Below are 19,978 nucleotides of genomic sequence, written 5' to 3' on the forward strand. Positions count from 1 at the left end.
TGAACTTTAACCATATATCAGGCAATTGCTTAAAGAGAGCCAAGCGCGGTGGGTTCGTTGGGTCGCCGATTGCTCGCCTAGCCACCCAAGCCACTTGCCTCATTAGCCGCCAACGAATCGAAAGTCATAAACGTCTGCGCTACAGCTACAATAACAATTCAGTGGCCGGCTATTGGCTCCATGGATGGGCATGATGCCGCAGCTGTATTCGAGCTGTATTCGAGCCATCGAGGGGCGCTGTGTGCGCGTATAAATAAATATGCTTTTATTGGAAGACGACTACAACTGTTTGCAATAAAAGCAACATTTTTCTTAATTTCCATTTCTTGCTAATTTAGCGGCCATAAATTGCCGGTCCATGTGGCCCGGGGTCTCGTTACCCAACGGCGCAGAAGGGGGTGGGGACGTCGTGCCGAAACAAACCAAGCTGAACCGCCGGTAGACACATAAAATTGGCTACAAATTATTGCACATTGTCAAAACAACATTGGTTTGCAATTTTCGCGCTTCAATGCAGATGCAGAGTGATATCTGCTCGATTGGGGGAGGGGCCGGCAAAGGCGGCAGGAGTGTGCAGAAAAGCATTTGCACTTGCAGTTGCCCAGGTAGACGAAACTAAGCGAATACCCTAGGGCAAATATTTAAATGTGATCGGTGCGAAAATCAAAGAAAACAAAAACAAATGAATTCATGGGAATGCTAAAAATATTCAAGTGAGCAACATTTTTATGGCAAAGTGACGCAAGCAATGGCATGGCTAAGCTATGAATAAGATTAACTTTTGGAGATCAAAGACTTTGAGCTTATTAAAATAAAAATTTGAATTCAAATTAAGCTAAACTAAATTGAATTCTAATATTATTTTTAATTAACAATTTGTATATATTATGAAACAAGCTTACAGCTAACTTTAGTGAGAACTCAATCTAGTTAAAATCCATGTAAAGCTATCTCAGGTGATGATCTACGACAGATGCCAAAGTAAAGATCTATGCAATTTCTTTTGCACAATTGTTAACAGAGTATTGCGATGCGAGCACTCCCCATCACTACTCCCATTTACAGTTAGCTATGGTAATTCGCGCTGCACTCACTGTGACTGCGAAATGGGTTAGGTTATGGACGATGCACTGACATTGACATATAGGCAGTCGATTAATAAGAGACAAAGAGAAAGAAAGACGAGAGAGAGAGAGAGAGAGAGAGAGAGACGGTAGGTAGCTGTTGATTGTTTTCATTGAAATAAATGACAGAGCCTGGACTGTTGACACACGCGTTGAGCAGGCGCATTTGATACCCTGCATAAATAATTATCATAATTTCGGATGCACTCGGCGCTCTCGCATAAAGGCAAATTTGTACGCGATTTATCTTATCGCGATCGTGTGGATGAGCAGCGAGAGAGGGAGAGGCCAACACAGAGAGAGAGGCAGAGAGAGAGAGAGAGAGAGAGAGTGAGAGAGTGAGGGAGAGTGAGATCGACGCACAAGTTTCACGTATTTTCATGCACGATTAAAGCCTTAATTTTCAACGTTGCGAACATTGGACAAAATCTGCAGGTATCTGCAGCTCCTAATTAATGGTTTGCATCGGCTTCTTATCGCGCCGCACGCATCGCGATCGCCCAGCCCAGCGCCTCACCTTGCCCTGGTAGCCAGGTAGACCTGGCTATGCCAGCATCTTTCGGCTTCGATTTTGGCTCCGTCTCCTGCTCCGGCTCTGGCTCTGGCTAAGTGTTCGTGTTGCGCTTGGCGGCACCTGATCAAGGCAAAAAGGAGCTGCGATTGGCACTGGGTAGAGCAATGGGCGGCGGGGAACGGGTACGGGGTACGACAACATCGGCTGTCTGCGTACAATTTTGTAATTCTTTGTGGCTCTGCGCACAGAGATTTTTATGAGCTGTAGCATTGCACATTATTGATAATCCCGATACGCGTTTTGACTCGAACATTGCCAGCGAGATTTTCGCAGAGGGTGTTGTCAAGCCGAGCAAAATACCTTTTTGCCCCGGCCACAGAGCAGGACAAGGACTGAGCCTGAGACTGGGACTGGGACTGGGACTGGCTACATTACTGATAAGGCCGCATTGTTTCTGGGGTGTTGCAGCCGGCGATAGCGATCGATATCGGCAATCGAGCTGGCTAAAGAGAAAGCTGCCAAGGAGCCGCTCAACTGGAATCCGATCGTGCCTCCGATCTTGTTCTGATGCGCCATGTTATACGAGTGATAAGCCGTAAGGTTACTAACTGGACTAAATACCTTTAGTCTCTCAAAGGAAGTCGCAATGTAGACAAAATTCACAAATAACTTCTGTCCAGCGGATCTCTGATTGACTTGGACTTTCATGCTCGAGTGCATCGAGCCCGCTGATATAGAAATCCTACAGATCTTATCGGCGACTGCATGTTAATTAATTAACCATCTGAAAAGGACAAACCGTGGTAAACGTTTTAGCTGTCGGCTGCCAACTAGACAAGATCTATCGATCTACAGAAAAAGGAGAGCGCAGTGGGTTGCCGATTCGCACTGCGACTCCCACCGATCGTTAAGCGTCGGCCATAAATGCCTGGGGTACTCTATCATCTGGTTGCATCGCCTATGGCCTGGCCCAGTCATTTGCCCCAACAATTGATTAGCTGACGTTGGCCGCGAGTCGCTGCTAAAATTCATTAAGCCACACCGAAATGCAGTTAGCTTTCAAATGGAATTCACTCTCATCGGGCATTTAGTGGGGCCCCGCCTCTCGCCTCCCGCCTCCCGCGTGCTGCTTAAATGTTTTCTTTACAGAGAATTAGGCCAGCGGAATGCACCAGGCCGCAGCTCATTTCGTCTGCTCTTGGCCAACTCTTTTTGACCAGTTTCAAATTCAGTTTTTGTGTTTATTTTTTCTGCGTGCATGTGTGTGTGTGTGTGTGTGAGTGTGTTGTGTTGTGTTTTTTTTTTCGGCACGATCAAGCGTTGAAGATCTTCTTCTCCGATCGCTTCGATCAACGCTCATCGTTCAGACGCGGTTCGCATCTCAGCTTTTGGTTGTTCCTCTCCCCCTCCTCCTCGTTGTTGTTGTTTTTATTTTTTTGCGTTAACGTTTTAATTGATCGCTTTCAGTTATAAACAAGTTGGCTTTTGATTTATGAGCGCGTGCGTGCAGCGACAGAAAAATGCGTTTTAGGCCAGTTAACAGAGTCGAGTCGATGTTGGGACTCGCGAGTCTCGAGTCTCGAGTCTTGGGTACCTGGTGCTTGCCTGGTTGGTTGGTCATCATCTTTGCGGCTTTTGTTTATGTAAATGAAGTCGAAACTCAAAGCTTTCAATAGCTGTTGATGATGTTGCGTTGTATGGAACGGCGACAATGTCTCTATTTCTCTAATTTCGTATTGCCCAAAGACGCGCGCTAGACAATCGCAACGCCTGCCGATGCCCCTTGCCTTGAGGCGGCCCTCGAAATGAAGAGAGAGAGGGAGAGGGAGACAAAGAAGCAACAACAACAAAAACCTGGTGTTTAATATTATTTGTCTAACGGTCACGAGCATTTGCCTTCTCGTTGTTGTTTGTGGTTAAGCGTCAAATTTTTAAGAATTTCCCGCATCGTTTAACCGGCCATATTCGTTAGCTGTTGTTGCTGTTGCACTGACAAGCAAATAAATCACAGCTTCCACACATACCTCTCCCCACCTGAGACCCTGCTACTCCTCCTCCTCCTCCTCCATCCCATCGCACAGCTAGTTGAAACACACTCGGGCTACGGGACTGGGCTCTCTGTATAGCGTAGGCATCTTAACAAATATCTTTACATTTCGACCGAATCTTTCTTTATGTACATTTCTTTTAGAGGCGACAAATGTATTTGTTTTATCAGCTATTGTTGCGCAGTCGCTCGGCGCGCAGAGAGAAAAAAGCTTGTGAACTTTTAGTTTTTTGTCTCGCTGACTGGCCATAAACTTCACTTTCACACGACGGGCCAGAGGGCGGGCGGACTGAAGGGAAGGGCTGCAGTTGGCCCTGACAGAAAATCAAAAATAAAACTAAACACAAAAAAACACCAAAAAGAAGAAAAATGTTTGTTGAAAACGAACAAACATAAAACACAGTTTTGGATTTCACTTTGCTTATTGTTGTTGCTGTTGCTGTTGTTGTTAAGGCTGAGTGGCTTTTGCGGTTCGAGAGATGTCAGTATGGCAATTAATCAACGCATCTTCAATTGGCATCTTAACAAGGCTCGAGCCAGTGACTCACCCACGGAAAGTGGAACTCAAAATGCGTTAACTGCGATTCCACACGATGCGATGCGATGCGATCGGATGCGATGCGATTTCGATTCGATTTGTTTATAGAAAAACAAACACTTGGCTCTTCAATATATCTGCCAAGTGTATGTGTGTGTGTGTGTGTGTTTTGGCCGCTGTCCGTTACTCATGGCTGGCTAAGTGGGTCGTGACTTTTCAAAATGCAAACGTGTCGTCGTCGTCTTGGAAGCAATATGCATGCGCAGTTGGTTCAGCTCCCAGCTCCCCAACGAACAGCCGCCCCATCTCCCGTGCCGTCGCCAAGCCGTTCCGCCGTATGTATGCCGCCCAAAACGGCGCACGTACGTAAACGTAATGAAATTCTTACCTCAAATAGCACTTAACTCCAGTTTAAAACGAGCCAAAAGTGAATGGTACTGACCCCAAACCGTTGCACGTTTGTCTTAACACTTTGTTGTTTACTTTTTCTACAATTCTCTGCACTTTTTTCATTTTTTTGCTTCTCTTTTTTGTATATTTTGGGGCCAAAATAGAAAAGTCGCCGCTGCACTCAGCGATCGGCGAACGATCAGCCGATCGCAAAAATTTGTTTAATTGAATTGAATGTATGGAAAAACGAAGAGGAAGAGCGAAACAGCAAGGGGAGGCGGGGAGTCGCATGGACAAGTCAATGCGGCAATTTGAATGCGAGCTCATTTTGAGAGCAGGCAGCGCGAAGCGAACCTCGAACCCCGGGCCAGCACCAATCACGGTCATGTTTTCATGTTGCATGTTGGCTGGCTGCATGTTGCATGCAGCATGTTTCAAGATCAATAGCGGGAAAATGCTTGGCGAGCGCGCTCGCTCATGTGGCCATTTGAACCGCTTCTTGAACTTATCTGTTTGCATTTTGTCGCCTGACAATTAAATGCTTGACTGAATGACAAGACAAACAAACGAATGAAACGTCGAGCGTTGCCACCGTTTGCCTCTTGTATATATCTTTTTTTTTTTATTTTTTATTTTTGTTTTGTTTGTATGTTAAGTGTCGATCAGCAGGAAATTGTGATGAATGCCACGACAGAAACGATGTCAAAAAGGCATATGAAAAGCTTAAGGCAGCTGAGCAGAGCAGCAGAGCAGAGCAGCAGAGCAGAGCCCGAGGCCCAAAGTTTCAATCAGTTTAGAAAGCAAATTACAGATGATCCTCGGTCATGATCCTCGGTTCTTGAGGTAGCAGCCGTGACTGCCACATTCAGATGCTGACAATTGCTAATGCGATAAGTGGATTTCATTTTGATTTTTATTCCTATTTGTGTTTGTATTTTTTATTTTATTTATTTTATATTTATTTTGCTCGCCTCGACTGCGATCAGTCAAGATCAATCAAATGACAGTCAAAGATCAATAGTTTGCACTTGACTAAGCAGCCTTTGTATTGGAATTGGAAGATCATTAACAAATCACGATAAGCGGAATGGGAATGTGACTCATGCAGATCTTATCGGAGCTCATTTATATTACGGTGTGAAGATCGCAGCCAGCTAGCTGATCGTGCCCAAAATATCTTTAGAATTATACAGGCAGCTGGGAAGATCGCCAGAGAGGTGTTAAAATTCCAATACTTTCTCTACACATATGGTTCTATCGAACTCTTTCCCCTCTCGGCTTTGGGCAGAGTGTCACTAGCAGAGTCTAAATGAAGTCAAGTCAGGTCTGGTTGATAAGTTTGATGAGATCTGATATCGAAACTAGCTCATTTTGTGTCTAATATGCATATTATGATAATTCTGTTAGATTTGGTCGAGAGCCGCAGTTATTCATATCTCGCGTATAATCGGAGCTGTGTAGGTAGATCGATATAAACATAATTATGTAAATCCAGCGGCTAATGCAATAATGTAATCAGAGACTTATTGATGGGGCAATCGTCAGCTTGGTTTCTTTTTCGGATATTCGAGCGCCCCAAAAATGGGAATCGCGCACTTACGAGATTGGCCAGCAGCCTCGGCTCAATCATCTACTGAAAATTTACGATGTCTTTTGACAAATATGATGACGGTCTAGGGCCTTGCACTTTGTTATTGATTGAAGCTGGAGTTGGGGGCAGAGGCTGAGCTCCATTCAAGCTGGAGTTGGAGTTGACGCACATTTTTGAATGAAAAACGAAAACAATGCCATTTACAAGACACTTAACGAGATGTCAAGTGAAAGCCATGGCCGCAGAAGACTTGGCCAAAAGCCGTTGTTGTTACTCTTATTGTTGCCGTTGGAGCTTCTTGCCGATTGGCGCTGGCAGCGGCCCACAATTGTGATCTGCTGGCCATTCGCTGATGATGTTGATGGGCGATGTCTGTCTGCGTGTGTTGAGTGTGTGGTATGGGGAGTCTATGTATTGAGTGTGGACTATAGTGTGTCTCTGTGTGCGTGTGTGTAGTGGCCAAGTGACGTGGCTTGTTTTGGCGTACAAGTGCACTTCAGTTGAGTTTCGAGTCCAATCTAAAGAAGCACAAGTGAGCGCAGACTTTCGGTCTAGTGTCGACGCTCGACTCTCGACTCTCGACTCTCCACTCTCCACTCTCGACTCTCGACATACAACTCAAAACTCTCGACATTCAACGCTTTTTTTTCTAATGACAGGCAAACAAACAGATGATGCAGGTACCCAAAGCCTCCCCCCGAGCTCTGTTGTCTGTCTTGTGGCAGCTACTGCAGCAGCAGCCGCAGCAGCAGCAGTCGCGGCACTCGCTGTACTTTCTCATGAATTTGTTGTCATAGTAATGGCACAAATGTGTGTACATGCAACAGCAACAAATCGAAAAGTAGTGAAAGAGCTATAGAGAGTGAGAGAGAGAGAGAGAGAGAGAGAGTAGATGAGAGAGGGGAGCAGCTATGAAAGATTTATGGGCAAGACCATTCACCAATTGTTTGGAGACACACAGTTGCGGCTGGCAGGAGGCGACAACTAGGACAAAACTGTTTTTGGTCACATGACTGAAATTAGAAATGCGACTCGCTTATAATAAATGAAAATTCAAATGCGCGCGCCGCCAAAACAGGTTAACAAAGTGGCTAACAAGGAAAGCCGAGTCGCTCAGCCAAGACCCAACTCCAACTCCGACTCCTGCTCCGACTGTGACTTGGAATACGTTTGCAGAGACCTGCCAGTGGGACTTCAACTGGAACTGGGACTGGGACTGGGTACGCATGCGCGTTGACCGCCCGCCGTGCTACACATTCTGAGAACTTTCCACTTCAATTAATAACTAATTTGATGTGTGCCGCGCTGATTGCGGTGCATTTTATCGATTTGGACAGCGGCCAGGCCGCATTTGGAGCAGGAGTAGCGCAATGACGCTGCCGCTGCCGCTGCCGCTGACGATATCGATGCGACGTTTCCAAGCACCTTAGATGCAGCACCACAGCGCCCCGCGGCTCGACAAGCGACTGATTGAGCTGGGTCCAAGCGCTGCGAGACTGTGAATCCAACACAAGCGGAAGCAGGCATCACAGTTAGACAGCGAGAGAGAGAGAGAGAGAGCTGGAGAGAGAGAGAGGGCGAGACACTGTCAATGGAGTGGCGAGATTTCAGTAATTGGAAATATATATATATAGTGCTCTAATTAGATAATAGCAAAGTCTATTACAATGGACATTTATCTAGGCTCAAGTCGGTTCTAGGCCACAATTAGTATATCGGAGCCAAGTCGATAATGGCCATTCTACAAATTCAATAAATTTGATGGAAATTGCTGAGCCATGAACAGTTCGCATTGCCAAGATCTATGGCGATTCGCTGCATGCGAGGCAGCGTTTGGATAATTATGGCTTATTGTAGTCGTATATGTGGTATGCGAGACCCCTCTCTCTGTCTATGTGTGTGTGTGTGTGTGTGTGTGTGTTGGCAGGCGCAGCTGCTATGCTGTGAGCACCGCACGCCGCTCGCCGCTCCCGCTGCCAGTTTCGCTGCTTGTCAAGCGGTTAACCGCCTGGCGTGCCAGGCTAAATAAATCACTTGGCTAAATACCCCAAACGTAGTTTAGACCCAAGCGCTCGAGCTGCGCCGAAGCTGGGCTTTCGGTTTGGGTTTTGGGTTTTGGGCTTGGGTTCGGGTCTGGGCTTTGCTTTCAGCCTTTTTGCACTGCAACACTTCAACAATAAATAACCAAGTCATATTTTTCACCTCCGTTGTATGCAGTTGTTGTTGAGTCACTTCCTGGTTTTTGAGCTCCACACACACACAGAGAGAGGGAGGGTGATAGAGAGAGAGAGAGCGCGAGATCAAGGCAAAGCTGGGCACATTAACAAGCATATTACCTACTATCTGCCAGCCAGCGAAAATATGCAAAATTGTTGCCTGCCCCAGCCGTGGTGCAGCTCTGGAGCTGAGCTGAGCTGAGCTGCAAATCATTAACATCTCTGCCGGGCCAGAACCACCTCGATCAGCACCACGAACATATTTCTGCACGTGACCTTATTTCCCCCGCACAGACCAGAATGGAGCGGACTCTGCCGCAGTGGTTGCTGGTGGTTGGAGGTTTCGGTGGTTTGCTTGTTTGCTGTTTATTTCTTCTTCTTCCTCGTCTTATTCTGTTTTTTTTCTGCAGCCAACATCAATTTTCGATCACGTTTTAAGTGTCTTGCGCCGTTTCGCGTCGCCATCGCCATCGCCAGCCCATCATCGTCATCATCATCATCGTCGCCGTCGCCGTCGCCGTCGCCGTCGTCTTCTAGCCCAAGTTAAATGATTTAAAACCAACAAAAAATATCGTGCCAAGTGCTGTGCATATTGCACACAGGCCTAGGACCCAGGCCCAGAAACTCCAGCCACGTCACTCACTCAATCCAATCGAATGCGAACCAATCCGTTAGACGGCGATGCTGGCCATGTCCCCCCCCCTGTCTTTCGCCGGCTTGTAGGTAAATTTTCGGCCAGCACTCACTAAACTGCATTATCACGCCTCTCCGTTGCATTATTGGCAGCGGCAGCCGCCGTTTGCATCGCCATTTCCCTCACTTCGTGCTTGGCCAAGGTGAAAACAACAGCCAGCCAGCCAGCCAGGCAGTCAGCCTCTGAGTCAGTGCTGGACCCAATGAAGCATCCATCGATCCTAACTACACTTCACTAAGCAGCCACAAAAATATATCTGACAGATGCGACTCGCTGGACGTGGACGTGGCCATGGATGTGGATGGGGATGTGGACGTGGTTCGCATTGCTACGATTCGATGCGCTATTCACATTTAGGTGTCTACTTAAAAAATCAAAAACGTTATACAATCCCAGACAAAACGACATTGCAGTCGGCTCACTGGCTAACCGCAAGCCAAAAACACACAGAAAAAGAAAATACGAAAATACAAAATACCAATTCGCATGCATATGCAAAACAGCTCGACTCGCATATACCCTTTAGCCTTGCACATTTTTGCGTGGTGTGAAAAACGCTTTAAATGTGGGTTTGCAAGAGATTTACATATCACAGGGGAAATTCAGATGAGAACAAAAAATATATATATAATAAATAAATAACAAATATAATTCCTATGACGCTTCTTATTAATAAGGTATTCATGCAGTTAGGTATATATATTTTATATTATTATAATATTAATTAAAATTTGCTTAATGTAGTTGAATTTTTCGTTATTCTAGGTTTACTTAATCATCTATACATACTTCATACTATATACATAGATTTACTAAATTTATGATTGGAATCAATTACTTTATTCTTAAGTTTATATTAATATGCATATGTAAGACTTTCCACTTGACTTTCCTAATTCAAATGTTAAATCCTCATATAAAAAGAGCTTATGACAATTCATGAGATGATAAAAACACACTGCATCAAAGGAAAGCCCTATTGAATTATAACAACCTCGAATTCAGTGAAGGCAGTAAAACTAGCTCAATCAATTTATCAAATTTGATAGTAGAAGATAATCACATACAAAGATATCAGAGAGTTTTCTGCTTTTCTGCCCAATCAAGAAAACCACATACCCTCGACTGATTACAGGGTATGTGCGAAAAAAGAAAGAAACAAAAAATGACGTGGCAAATAAAACAGAGCGACGTCTGCAACTGGACAGTTACCTGAGACTCAGATTCAGACTCCGACTCCGACTCAGAGTCAGAGTCAGAGTCAGACTTTGACTTGGAGTTGGACTGCGACGCGAACGAGAGATCGAAGATGCAGGCTTTGGTTTGCTTTGCCATCTCGGTTTGTGTGTCTTTCATTGTGTGGTGTGAATGTTATGGAAATTTGTTAAGTTCTGCATACACAAAACTCGAAAACCCGAAAAGCACTTGGCAATTTGCACGAAAGTTGCCCCCAAACGGCATTGCCAGCTGCGAGGAGGTCGAGGAGGCAGAGGCGGCGGGGCTCTGAGCGGGGACTTTGGGTATTAGGGGCATATGCGAAGTGCGTGTTTTTTTTTTCTTCTGATTTTCACACCCAAACAACGGGGCAAAGGCATACAAAAGGCTTCTTCTTAGTGGCGGGCACATGTGACAGCTTTATTGGATTCCCATACACACCCAAAAGCTATTTAACAGCCCAGGCAATTGATATATGTAGACAGAGATGCCAACAGAGAGAGAGAGAGAGAGAGAGAGGGAGAGCAGCTCGGCTAGAGATTTGTGTTGGGACTTACTTAACTCGCTTGAAAATGATTTGTCAGTTATGGATTTGCTTAAGGCGTCGGACAACGGGCAACGGGGCCCGAGGGGCGCTAAGCCGCCTAATGCATTTGGCATTCAATAATTTAAATGCGATTGGAACTTGAGGCTGCGTAGCTGGTTTTCCTCTAGTCAATACAATTGGTTTAGCCAGCTGCTGATTGATTGAGAGCTCAGCTCGTTATTTTTTATGATTTGGAGAATCGCACTGATGATGCTGCTGCTGCGGCTGCTGCTGAGCCTTCTGCCTTCTGCAGCTGTCATGGCCAACTCCTTAGAGTCCCTCAAAAGCATTTAGCCTGGGCAACTTTATGCTAGATCACGTCCCCATAAGGACATATTATAATATTTTGAAGAGACTCAAGCAGTTGCTTAAGAGCGCATGAAGTTGATTCGTTTTTGAGCACAAGAATGCAAAAATCTGAATCGATTTGGGGCTTTTTTCTTTTTTTATCGTACGACTCAGCAGTTTTTCATGTATGGGCTCCTAATGAGAATGACTTTTAGCTTAATCAAAGGTCTACTCATGATATTCTAATGTATATTCTCAGAATGACAATTAGCTGTAGAAGTATATATATTTAATATAAGTTATTTATATCACATTTTTATTTTAAATATTTAAGCCAGTTCTTCTTAAAAAAATAAATCATAATTTATAAATAAAATAAAAATAAATAAAGAAACGTCAGCCTCCCTTAGTTTCGTGTGTGTTTTATTGATTGTTCAAAGATATGAATGTAAATAGTTTGATATAAAAGTATGGAGCTATGAATCGATCATCAGTTGGAAATTGCTTAAAGAAACTGGAAATCCCATCAGCTTGCACTTTATCGAATAACTAATCCCATTCAATCCAACTGCTCTTGCGCAACTAGCAGAAGAACTCTGCCGTCTTCTTCCTGTGGCCAGTATCGGATGTCATTATGGTTGTGGCCTTCTGCTTGCGCAGCTTGAGCATGACATCGAAGTAGTTGGCCACAATCTTTTTGATGTCCGAGCGGTCCTCCTCCGTGACCAGCTGCTCCTCGCCGCGCATGAAGACGTTCTTGAGAATGCCGCCGCTGCTGTAGTACTGGACAATCTTGTCGCGATTGAACCAATTGTTGAGCATTTTCTTGCTGCAGGACTCGTAGATGCGGAACACCCTGTAGAAGTGATCGTACTGCTTGGCCATCCGACGCACTTGCATCTCGTCGATGCTGGGCAGCTGCAGGCCCGGCTGCCGTAACAGATTGTAGGGATCGTACTGCTTCGAGAAGTTGGCAAAGCGCACCGACGGCCAGTCCAGCGAGAGAATCGTGTCGTACAGAAACTTCGGGTGGCCGAGAATACCGTGCGAAATGTCCACCAGATTCAGCTGGGAGCCCGGTATCAGATACTCCAACTCGACCTGCGCTATGCGCAGATCGGTTCCGCGATACTGGCGCTCGCCTATCCACAGAATGGGCATATCCTCGTCGGCCACGTGCTTCAGCTCCTGAATCATCGGCGAGTTCTGGACGCGGCAGTTGAAGATCTTGTTGTTGCGGCCATAGAGCAACGACCGCTCGACGGTCGTAAAGTTCAGATAGTGCACGTTGTTCATGAGAAAGTGCTCGGAGCGAAAGAGCCGATTCATTTCCATCTCGATGATGAAATAGGCGCGGCGGTGCATGGTTATCCAAATGATCTGAGTGGCGACCGCCAGGAACTGTTCGTGAAATGCCTGATCCTTGATCGTGGACGAAATGTTAACCACCTCCTTGGTGTGGTAGAACTCCTGCATGTCGCCCTCGCCCTTTATGATGACGCTGTAGTTCCGGGCCACCAGCATGCGAAAGTGGCTCAGATGGGACGCGAATATGCGCTTCACCTCGTTCGTCTGCTCGCTCTGCACCTGCGCCATGTCGCCCGATAGCTCGTCGCGCCGTATCAGAATGAACTCGACCAGGCGCAGAAAGTACTCAAAGTAGATGATGAGCGCATGCAGGAGCCGGTGCACGGCCGGCCTGTGCATAAAGTCCACGAACTTGATCGACAGGAACTCCTTGGGCATCATGAAGAGCACCAGGTCGCGCACATCGTTGATCACCACAACGTCGCCGTCGAAGGTGTTTTCGGGCCGCGCGAACACCTGACGGTAGATCAGCTCCTCCTCCTGGTTGATGGTGCGCAGGAACTTGAAGCCATTCGTCATGATGAAACGTTCATTAGCATCCTCCAAATCCGAGTAGGGATGAAAGCGCAGCCTCTCACTGCTCTCATCCCAGGTCCATTTGCCGCTGTGGTACTTCGGTGCGGTAGTGCCCACGTGAACGCGTTTCATCGTGCCAATATGCAATCAATCTAGTCGGTAAAAGTATAAAAGTAGAAACTAAAGGTATAAAGTGTTTTTATAAAAATACTGTAAATGAGTAAATGTTTTGTTTCGAGTATAAGTATTTTATATGTATCCCTGTCCGATCGTAAGTATAAGGTGTGACTGAGGTCTGCCATTGAACTTTCCCACTGCCTAGGCAGTGCCAGGTCCGCCAGGCCTACTAGGAATCTCTACTCTGCTTAGTGTAAGCTGTGCTGCGGACAGCTGCTTCAACTGAGTGCTGGGTGCTCCTGAGACACACTGCCAAGTGGCCACAGTAGTTGAATTGGATGCTGTCAGCCCACCTGGCAAGTCGTGAGAACCGAGAACTCCCGGGCCTCGGGGCAATCAGCCTTGCCAAAATGCTCACACAAATGGTGTGTGGACATGTGCAATTTCAGGAACTATTTGTGGGGTATACTCAATGAATGGAAAGCGACCAAAATTAAGACTATAAATAAACAGGCGAAGAAAAGGGAAGGTCGAGAATGTGAATGAAAGAGAGGGAGGAGAGAGAGAGTCTTACGGAGCTAAGCCAAAGAGAAAACGATCGATCAAAATAAATCAGAAATGGACAAAAACATTGGATAGAAGAGGAAAACGCTAAGCCAGCAATTGTGCGCACAATTTTCCAATTTTCCGTCTGTGTTTTGGGTAAACAAATGTTTTGCGTAACAAAAGGGCAAAAGGGAAACTAAGGCTAAGGAAACGAGAAGACAAAACTGCCCGCCAGGCACAACGAATATGCCCAAAAGGACTCGCAGCCAAAGCAGCAGAAGCAGCAGCAGCAGCAGCTGTCAATGGTACAAGGCATACGCAGAGAAAAGGTAGACAGATCGAAAGGTAAGAAAATGAGTTACAGTGAGGCCTAGGTAGAACGGAATCGAAGTGCACAATCGAAATTACTTTGCTCCGCCGTGTGCTGGCTAAACAAACTGGGCCCAAAAAAAAAAAAACAACAACAAGGATAAAGGACAACGGGACAACAGCTGGCGTGCTGGGCTCTGCGACGTGTTTCGAAACGCTCCGCAGGACCCTTGCCTAGCCAAAGACGCCCGACTGAGGTGCCCTTTTCATTTTGTGTTCGACACGGCCAATTGCTTGGAAATTTGGATGCATCCTTGGCCAACCAGGTAGTTGGATGGCCGAAATTGTGTGGTCTGTGCTCGCGGTCACTGCGGGCCATATATCAATCCCAACTGTGGTTGACCCAAACACTGACACTAATCATAGCTCAAGCGTAAAGGCGTTGATGGCCCGACCGAGGCATAGTCGAAAATTCTTTGACTTTTCGCTTCTCGAAACTCATTAGAGTTTTCCTTTAACATGTTTGGAATCTCCACTGCAGCGATGAGCCACAACAGCCGAAAAGCCAAATGCAAAATGCAACAAACAGCAAAAGGCCAGCTACAACAAAAATCTTAATAAATTCATCAAAAATCAGCGGCAAGCATCTCACGACCGGGCAACACTAGAGTTTGCACCAGGGCCGGGTCAGGTGGAGGGGGAGGGGGAGGGTGCTGGTTGGCCCGAGCCGAGGGTGGCGTGCGGGCGTGTGTCAGGCGTTGGCTCTGGAAATCAATGCCAGGCGATCGTCAGCAACATATTTCAAAACACAAACTTACAAATATATTTCGCCAGTTTGTCGCTGCGCAGACAGCGCGAGGGCGCGAGGGGCGGACAGACATAGCAGTAAAAGAGCCAAAAAGCTGTTGCTGCCGCTGCTGCAATCGGACACGTTTCGGGGCCGCAGCCAGTTAGCCGGTTTCGGACTTGCAACATGCGACTTGCAACCTCGGCGGTGGAGGCGTCTTTACACATTTGCATGCTCAAACAGCAATCGATCACAGGCAGCAGCAGCAGCAGCAGCAACAGCACCATATGAGGAGCAGCAACAGGAGCAGCAGCAGGAGTAGGAGTAGGAGCAGGAGTTGCATGTAAACTGGTTTATGCATGCCAACTTTGCTTTGCTTTGTTATTGTGAGTGAGAGAGAGAGAGTGAGAGAGAGGAAGAGCCAGCAAGACTTGAGCTGAGATTTTTGTTGATCGTTGGCTACGTTTTCTTTTTTTTTTATTTTGGTGTGCCAGGAGCAACAACAACACAAACAACAACGACGAGCTGCAAAGTGGAGGTTAAAAAAATTTGCAAAAATATTAACGAAACGTAGGCAGCAGCAACAGTTGCTGTTGCGTCTGTTGCTGTTGCTGTTGCTGCTCGCCTTTTTCCACTGCAATCTGCAATTATAGCGCATGGTTAAGCAGAGCAAAGGAAGCTGGACGGAGGTATAGGGATGCAGATAGGCAGAGGGATTGGACGAGGGCTAGGGATGGGTTGCTTTTGACTGGGCGGTTTGTTGAACTTTGACAGGAAGTTGAGAGCCCAGCGAACAGACAGCAGAAGACTGAGGCTAAAACTAAAGCTGTAGCTGAAGCCTGCTGCTGCTGCTGCTGCCTGTTGCTGTTGCTGTTGCGGCTGCTGCTAAAGTTGAAGCTTTTTCTTCTCGTCTTTTTTGATGATGTGACTTGGCTTTTGTTTGTTGCTGGCTGCTGCTGTGGATGCGGCTGCTGCTGCTGCCGCTGCTGTTGGTTGCTGTTGATGGGTGAAGGTTGTGGAGGACATGGACATGCAGAGTGCTGCAGACAATTGACAATGTGAAAACGATGTCGATTAAGTTGCTGCCGTTGCTTGCATACGACAGACGGACAGACAGGCGGACGGACAGACAGATGGACAGAAAAGGGCAACACAAAATGCTCTTAACGATCAGACGTAGCCACAACGCAAAGTTATGCGAAATTCGATTGTTACCCACCTCACGCTGTCTCTCTCTCTCTCTCTCTTTCTGTCTGCCTCTGGCCTTCGCCTTAGCCTAACTGACTTTGACTCGAGCTGGTGTAAATTGTTTTAACAGCCTTGAAGGATAAGCAGCCACCGAATTGCGGTTGCCAGCGCAACGATATTGCTGAGCAGCGTTCCCGATTCTCAGGCTTTGCTGTTGATAATGTTATTTGACCTCAGAGCAGAAGCGGCAGAGGCAGAAGAAGAGGCTCTGATTCGAGACGAATTCCAGAACTTATTATCTCATTAAAAGTGCATTGTGTTCAGGCAACTTGAATGAGGCAGAGAGCCGCATGAGAAGATCTGCATTTCAAAGAAAGCTTAACACTTGGAGTACCTTTAGTTTTAGCTGATTCAGGTCTCTTTGATTATGTTTTGCGTGTCCTAGGCAGATGGAGCTCAGAGATAATCCACGCGCAAGTTCACAATCTGGTCCGAGTTTGCATCTTGTCTCTTATCGCTCGCAATCAGATTTTGCCACATAGTCAAGCGATGTAACGCTGCACGCCGACAGAGAGAGAGAGAGAGAGAGAGAGAGAGAGGGCTAGAGTGAGAGAGCGAGATGTTCGGCTTAATTTTGTAATTACTATAATATATCCCTTGTGCCATGACTTGAAGCTTCCAGGCAGGCAGGCAGCCAGGCAGGCATTCTCACATTCTCCCTGACGCTGACGCTGGCATCCTTAACGGCCTGCAATGCTCAAACAACTGCGGGGCACAAGCTGAACGCACCGTGCCCCATGCCCCACGCCGCATGCCCCACGCCGCATGCAACCATTTGCAGCAAGTGTAAAGCAGAAGAAAAAAAATTGAAAACTAACTGCTCCCTGTTTATATTTATATTATATTACGCTTCGTGCCAAGTCAGCAACAACAACAGCAACAGCAACAGCGACTGCGACGCCAACTGCGACTGCGACAGCAACAAGTGAATGCCGATCTTCTGGGGGGTGTGTGTCTTGGCTAAAGAGCAGCGTTTATGCCGCGCAACCACTTGAGCTCTTCCCTCACTCCCCTCACTCTCTGCTCTCTCCCTCACACACTCTCTCTCTGTATTGCTTTGCGCAGGCGCGCGCGCGCTCGCGTCTTCACCCCAAACAACTCTCGAAATAATTATGGAAAATGCGTTGGTCTGTGGCGCAAAGGGGTGAAGGTGCTGAGCGGGGCACGGCATGTTTCCTTTGCATGGGCATGGGCAATGAGCTATGATGAAAAACAACAAGCTCATAATAAATAATAACCAGGCAGGCAGGCAGGCAGGCAGGCTGGCTGGCTGGCAGGCAACACGCGGCCAGCGGAGCGCGGGGTAATAAGCGCTAATTATCGACAACAAGCTAAAACAGTGGCCAACAATTACGCAGCGACGTTGCGACGTCAGCTGAGGCAGCGCAGCCAGCTGAAGGCGCCCTACGCACGGCCCAACCAAGCACAACGAGCCGTGCCTGCCTCTCCAGACTTTACCTGTTGAAAGCTGCCTGCCTGACGACTGACGTTCGTCTTGGAATGGGGCATGTGTGTGTGTATGGATGCTGCTGCGACTGCGACTGTTGCTGCTGCTGCGGATGCAACTGCAGCCATTAAAATTTACACAGCTCTTTTTAAGCGGTCGTCAGAGACCCAAAGCCTCACAGCCTCGAAGGCCTCGTCATCATCATCATCGTTGTCGTCGTTGTCGTCGTAGTCGTCGACGTCGACGGCCTTTCTCCCATTGGTGGCGACGGCGCAAACTTGTTAACTTCTTGGCATGATGGTCATCATGCAAGCCAAATTCAAGCGGGAGAGAACGCGAATTCAACGCAAACAACATGCAACGGCCACGAGAGGATGCCCGGACTTACAGATAACGAATTCTCAATGCTCTAGAGGAAGTGATATGCGATGCGTCTGCAAGAGATCATAGTTGAGCTCTAATTTACTCGCAGGCAAAAGTTGATTAACATTTCGTTATGAGTTCATTATGAGGTATGGAAAGTTAAGCGAATGCATAATGAATATCGTATGAGATATCATATTATTATCATATTGATATGACAACTTGACTTAGTCAAGCTGGTAACTCTAGACATTTTACTGTAAAGCAGGAAAAACTAAAAAAGAGAAAGAAACTAAACTAAGTTTGTGAGATGATCATATCAATATCATATTTGTATTTAAAATGCATTTTTAAATAATAGATATATTTTTCATTTTATTTTCTTAAGATATCATAGCCAAACTGAGAATTGTCTTAGGTCTTCTCCTATTCGCTGCCTCTCAAATTGCTTGACTTAGCGCAAACTCCTCTGGCACTCGCAGCAGCCAAAGTGTATAACAAGCAGCCGCGGGTATGGGCCGGCGTGTGTATTGGTTGCAATTTATAGGCGAAGGATCGGTTACAAGGCAACGAGTTGGTAACACAAACCGGCGGCAGTTGCCATTCGGCAGCAGCAGCCGCCGCAGCAGCCTCAGCAGCGACGGCGACTCCGTGCGGAGATTTGCAACGCATCTCGTGGCATCTCGACTGCGGTCGAGGCTCTTGCTGCGGCTGGGCGTTAACTGCGAAGTAATTGCGTTTCGGCTATGCAAGTACATAAATTGGATTTGAAATATGTACACATGTTGATGGATTCCTCCAAGCAAAAGCGGTGCGGGTAACTCCGACTCGTAGCTGCCACCGCCTCTATCTGTGGCTGCTATCTGCCAGCGGACGGTCGGACTGCCGCTGAGTGTTGCATTTCTAAACGGATTCGAAGCCGATGAAGAAGCGCCGCACCAGCAAAACACAACAGGCACCCAAGCAGGCAGAGAGGTAGCCAACGAGCCAGCCATGGGCAGCCATTCAGCCATCCAGCCAGCACCGTACCATTTGTCTTTTGATAATTATCATTTCACTCTGATAGCATCAATTTCAAAACAGTTGATGATTTTTGCTGCGTGTGTCGCTCGTTAACAAGCCAAGGCGGAGGCAGCTGCCAGCGAGTCGATAACTAAAATACCTATACAAAACGGTAGCCCAGCCAGCCGCGCCCAGCCGCCAGAGCCCTGAACAAGTGGCCGGCCCACAAAGTGCTGCATCATGTTCGATCAAACAGCTGCTGCAGCGGCTGCTCGGGCAGCAGAATATAGCCAATATTGCATAAATACTAATTAAACAGCTAAAATTCGAATAATTTAAAATTAACTAAAACATTGGAAATTGTCTTAAAATTCATTTGAAGTGCTACCAAATATAACAACAAAGAATATTGCATACTTTCGAGAGCAACACAGAAGCAAATAAAAATGTAGCATACTTTGAAATGCTGCTAGATCAGCGCTCTTTGCATATGTTTGTGTCTTGGGTAAGTGACAGTAGATGGCGCTACAAGCGAGCGAAGAGAAGCAATGCTAAGCAACTCATTGTGCACAATGCTCGTTCAACTGTCAATGCCAGTTGAAAAGCCACTGTGAATGTTATAAAATGTGTAAAAGACATTTAAATGGATTTTATCTTATTTTAATTAACATATACAAATTGCATTCTATTACTTCAACTCCTCAGACACTTCCCTTCAATTTCACATGCTCACTTCACCTCATTCACGTACACACATAGTCCAACCACAATGCTCATACGCACAGTAATCTCCAGGCAATGCCAATTGCTAATTAGGTAATTGTAGTCCCTAGCAAGCTGCCAGCTCTGACGCTCGACTGGCAGCGTGTGGCATGCATTCAGGGCCACATCGACGCCAAGGCGCAGATCAGTGCTGGCGCTTAGGGTTCAGTTTGAGCTGCCTGCTGGGCGCCATATCATGGGCAGCAGCAGGCGAATGCGTCGATTGTGCAAATTGCTCGTCACGCGGTGGTTGGGCAGCTGAACAGCTCGCAAAGAGCCTGAGGCCGGGTCAATGCGTGCAGAGGCAGCG

At 46.7% G+C, this 19,978-nt stretch overlaps 1 protein-coding gene across 1 annotated transcript; it reads right to left on the reverse strand.

Moving 5' to 3' along the window:
• Positions 1–11,604: 11,604 nt before the first annotated feature.
• LOC108651752 (protein phosphatase 1 regulatory subunit 36) lies at positions 11,605–13,366 on the reverse strand. The gene has a single exon (XM_018101634.3). It carries the CDS (start codon positions 13,217–13,219, stop codon positions 11,786–11,788), a length of 1,434 nt encoding a protein of 477 aa, XP_017957123.1. The 5' UTR covers positions 13,220–13,366; the 3' UTR covers positions 11,605–11,785.
• Between the last annotated feature and the right edge of the window lie 6,612 nt (positions 13,367–19,978).

This window comes from Drosophila navojoa, chromosome 4, assembly GCF_054131105.1.
Source record: "Drosophila navojoa isolate 15081-1374.11 chromosome 4, UAZ_NAV_1.0, whole genome shotgun sequence".
Lineage (NCBI taxonomy): Eukaryota > Metazoa > Arthropoda > Insecta > Diptera > Drosophilidae > Drosophila > Drosophila navojoa.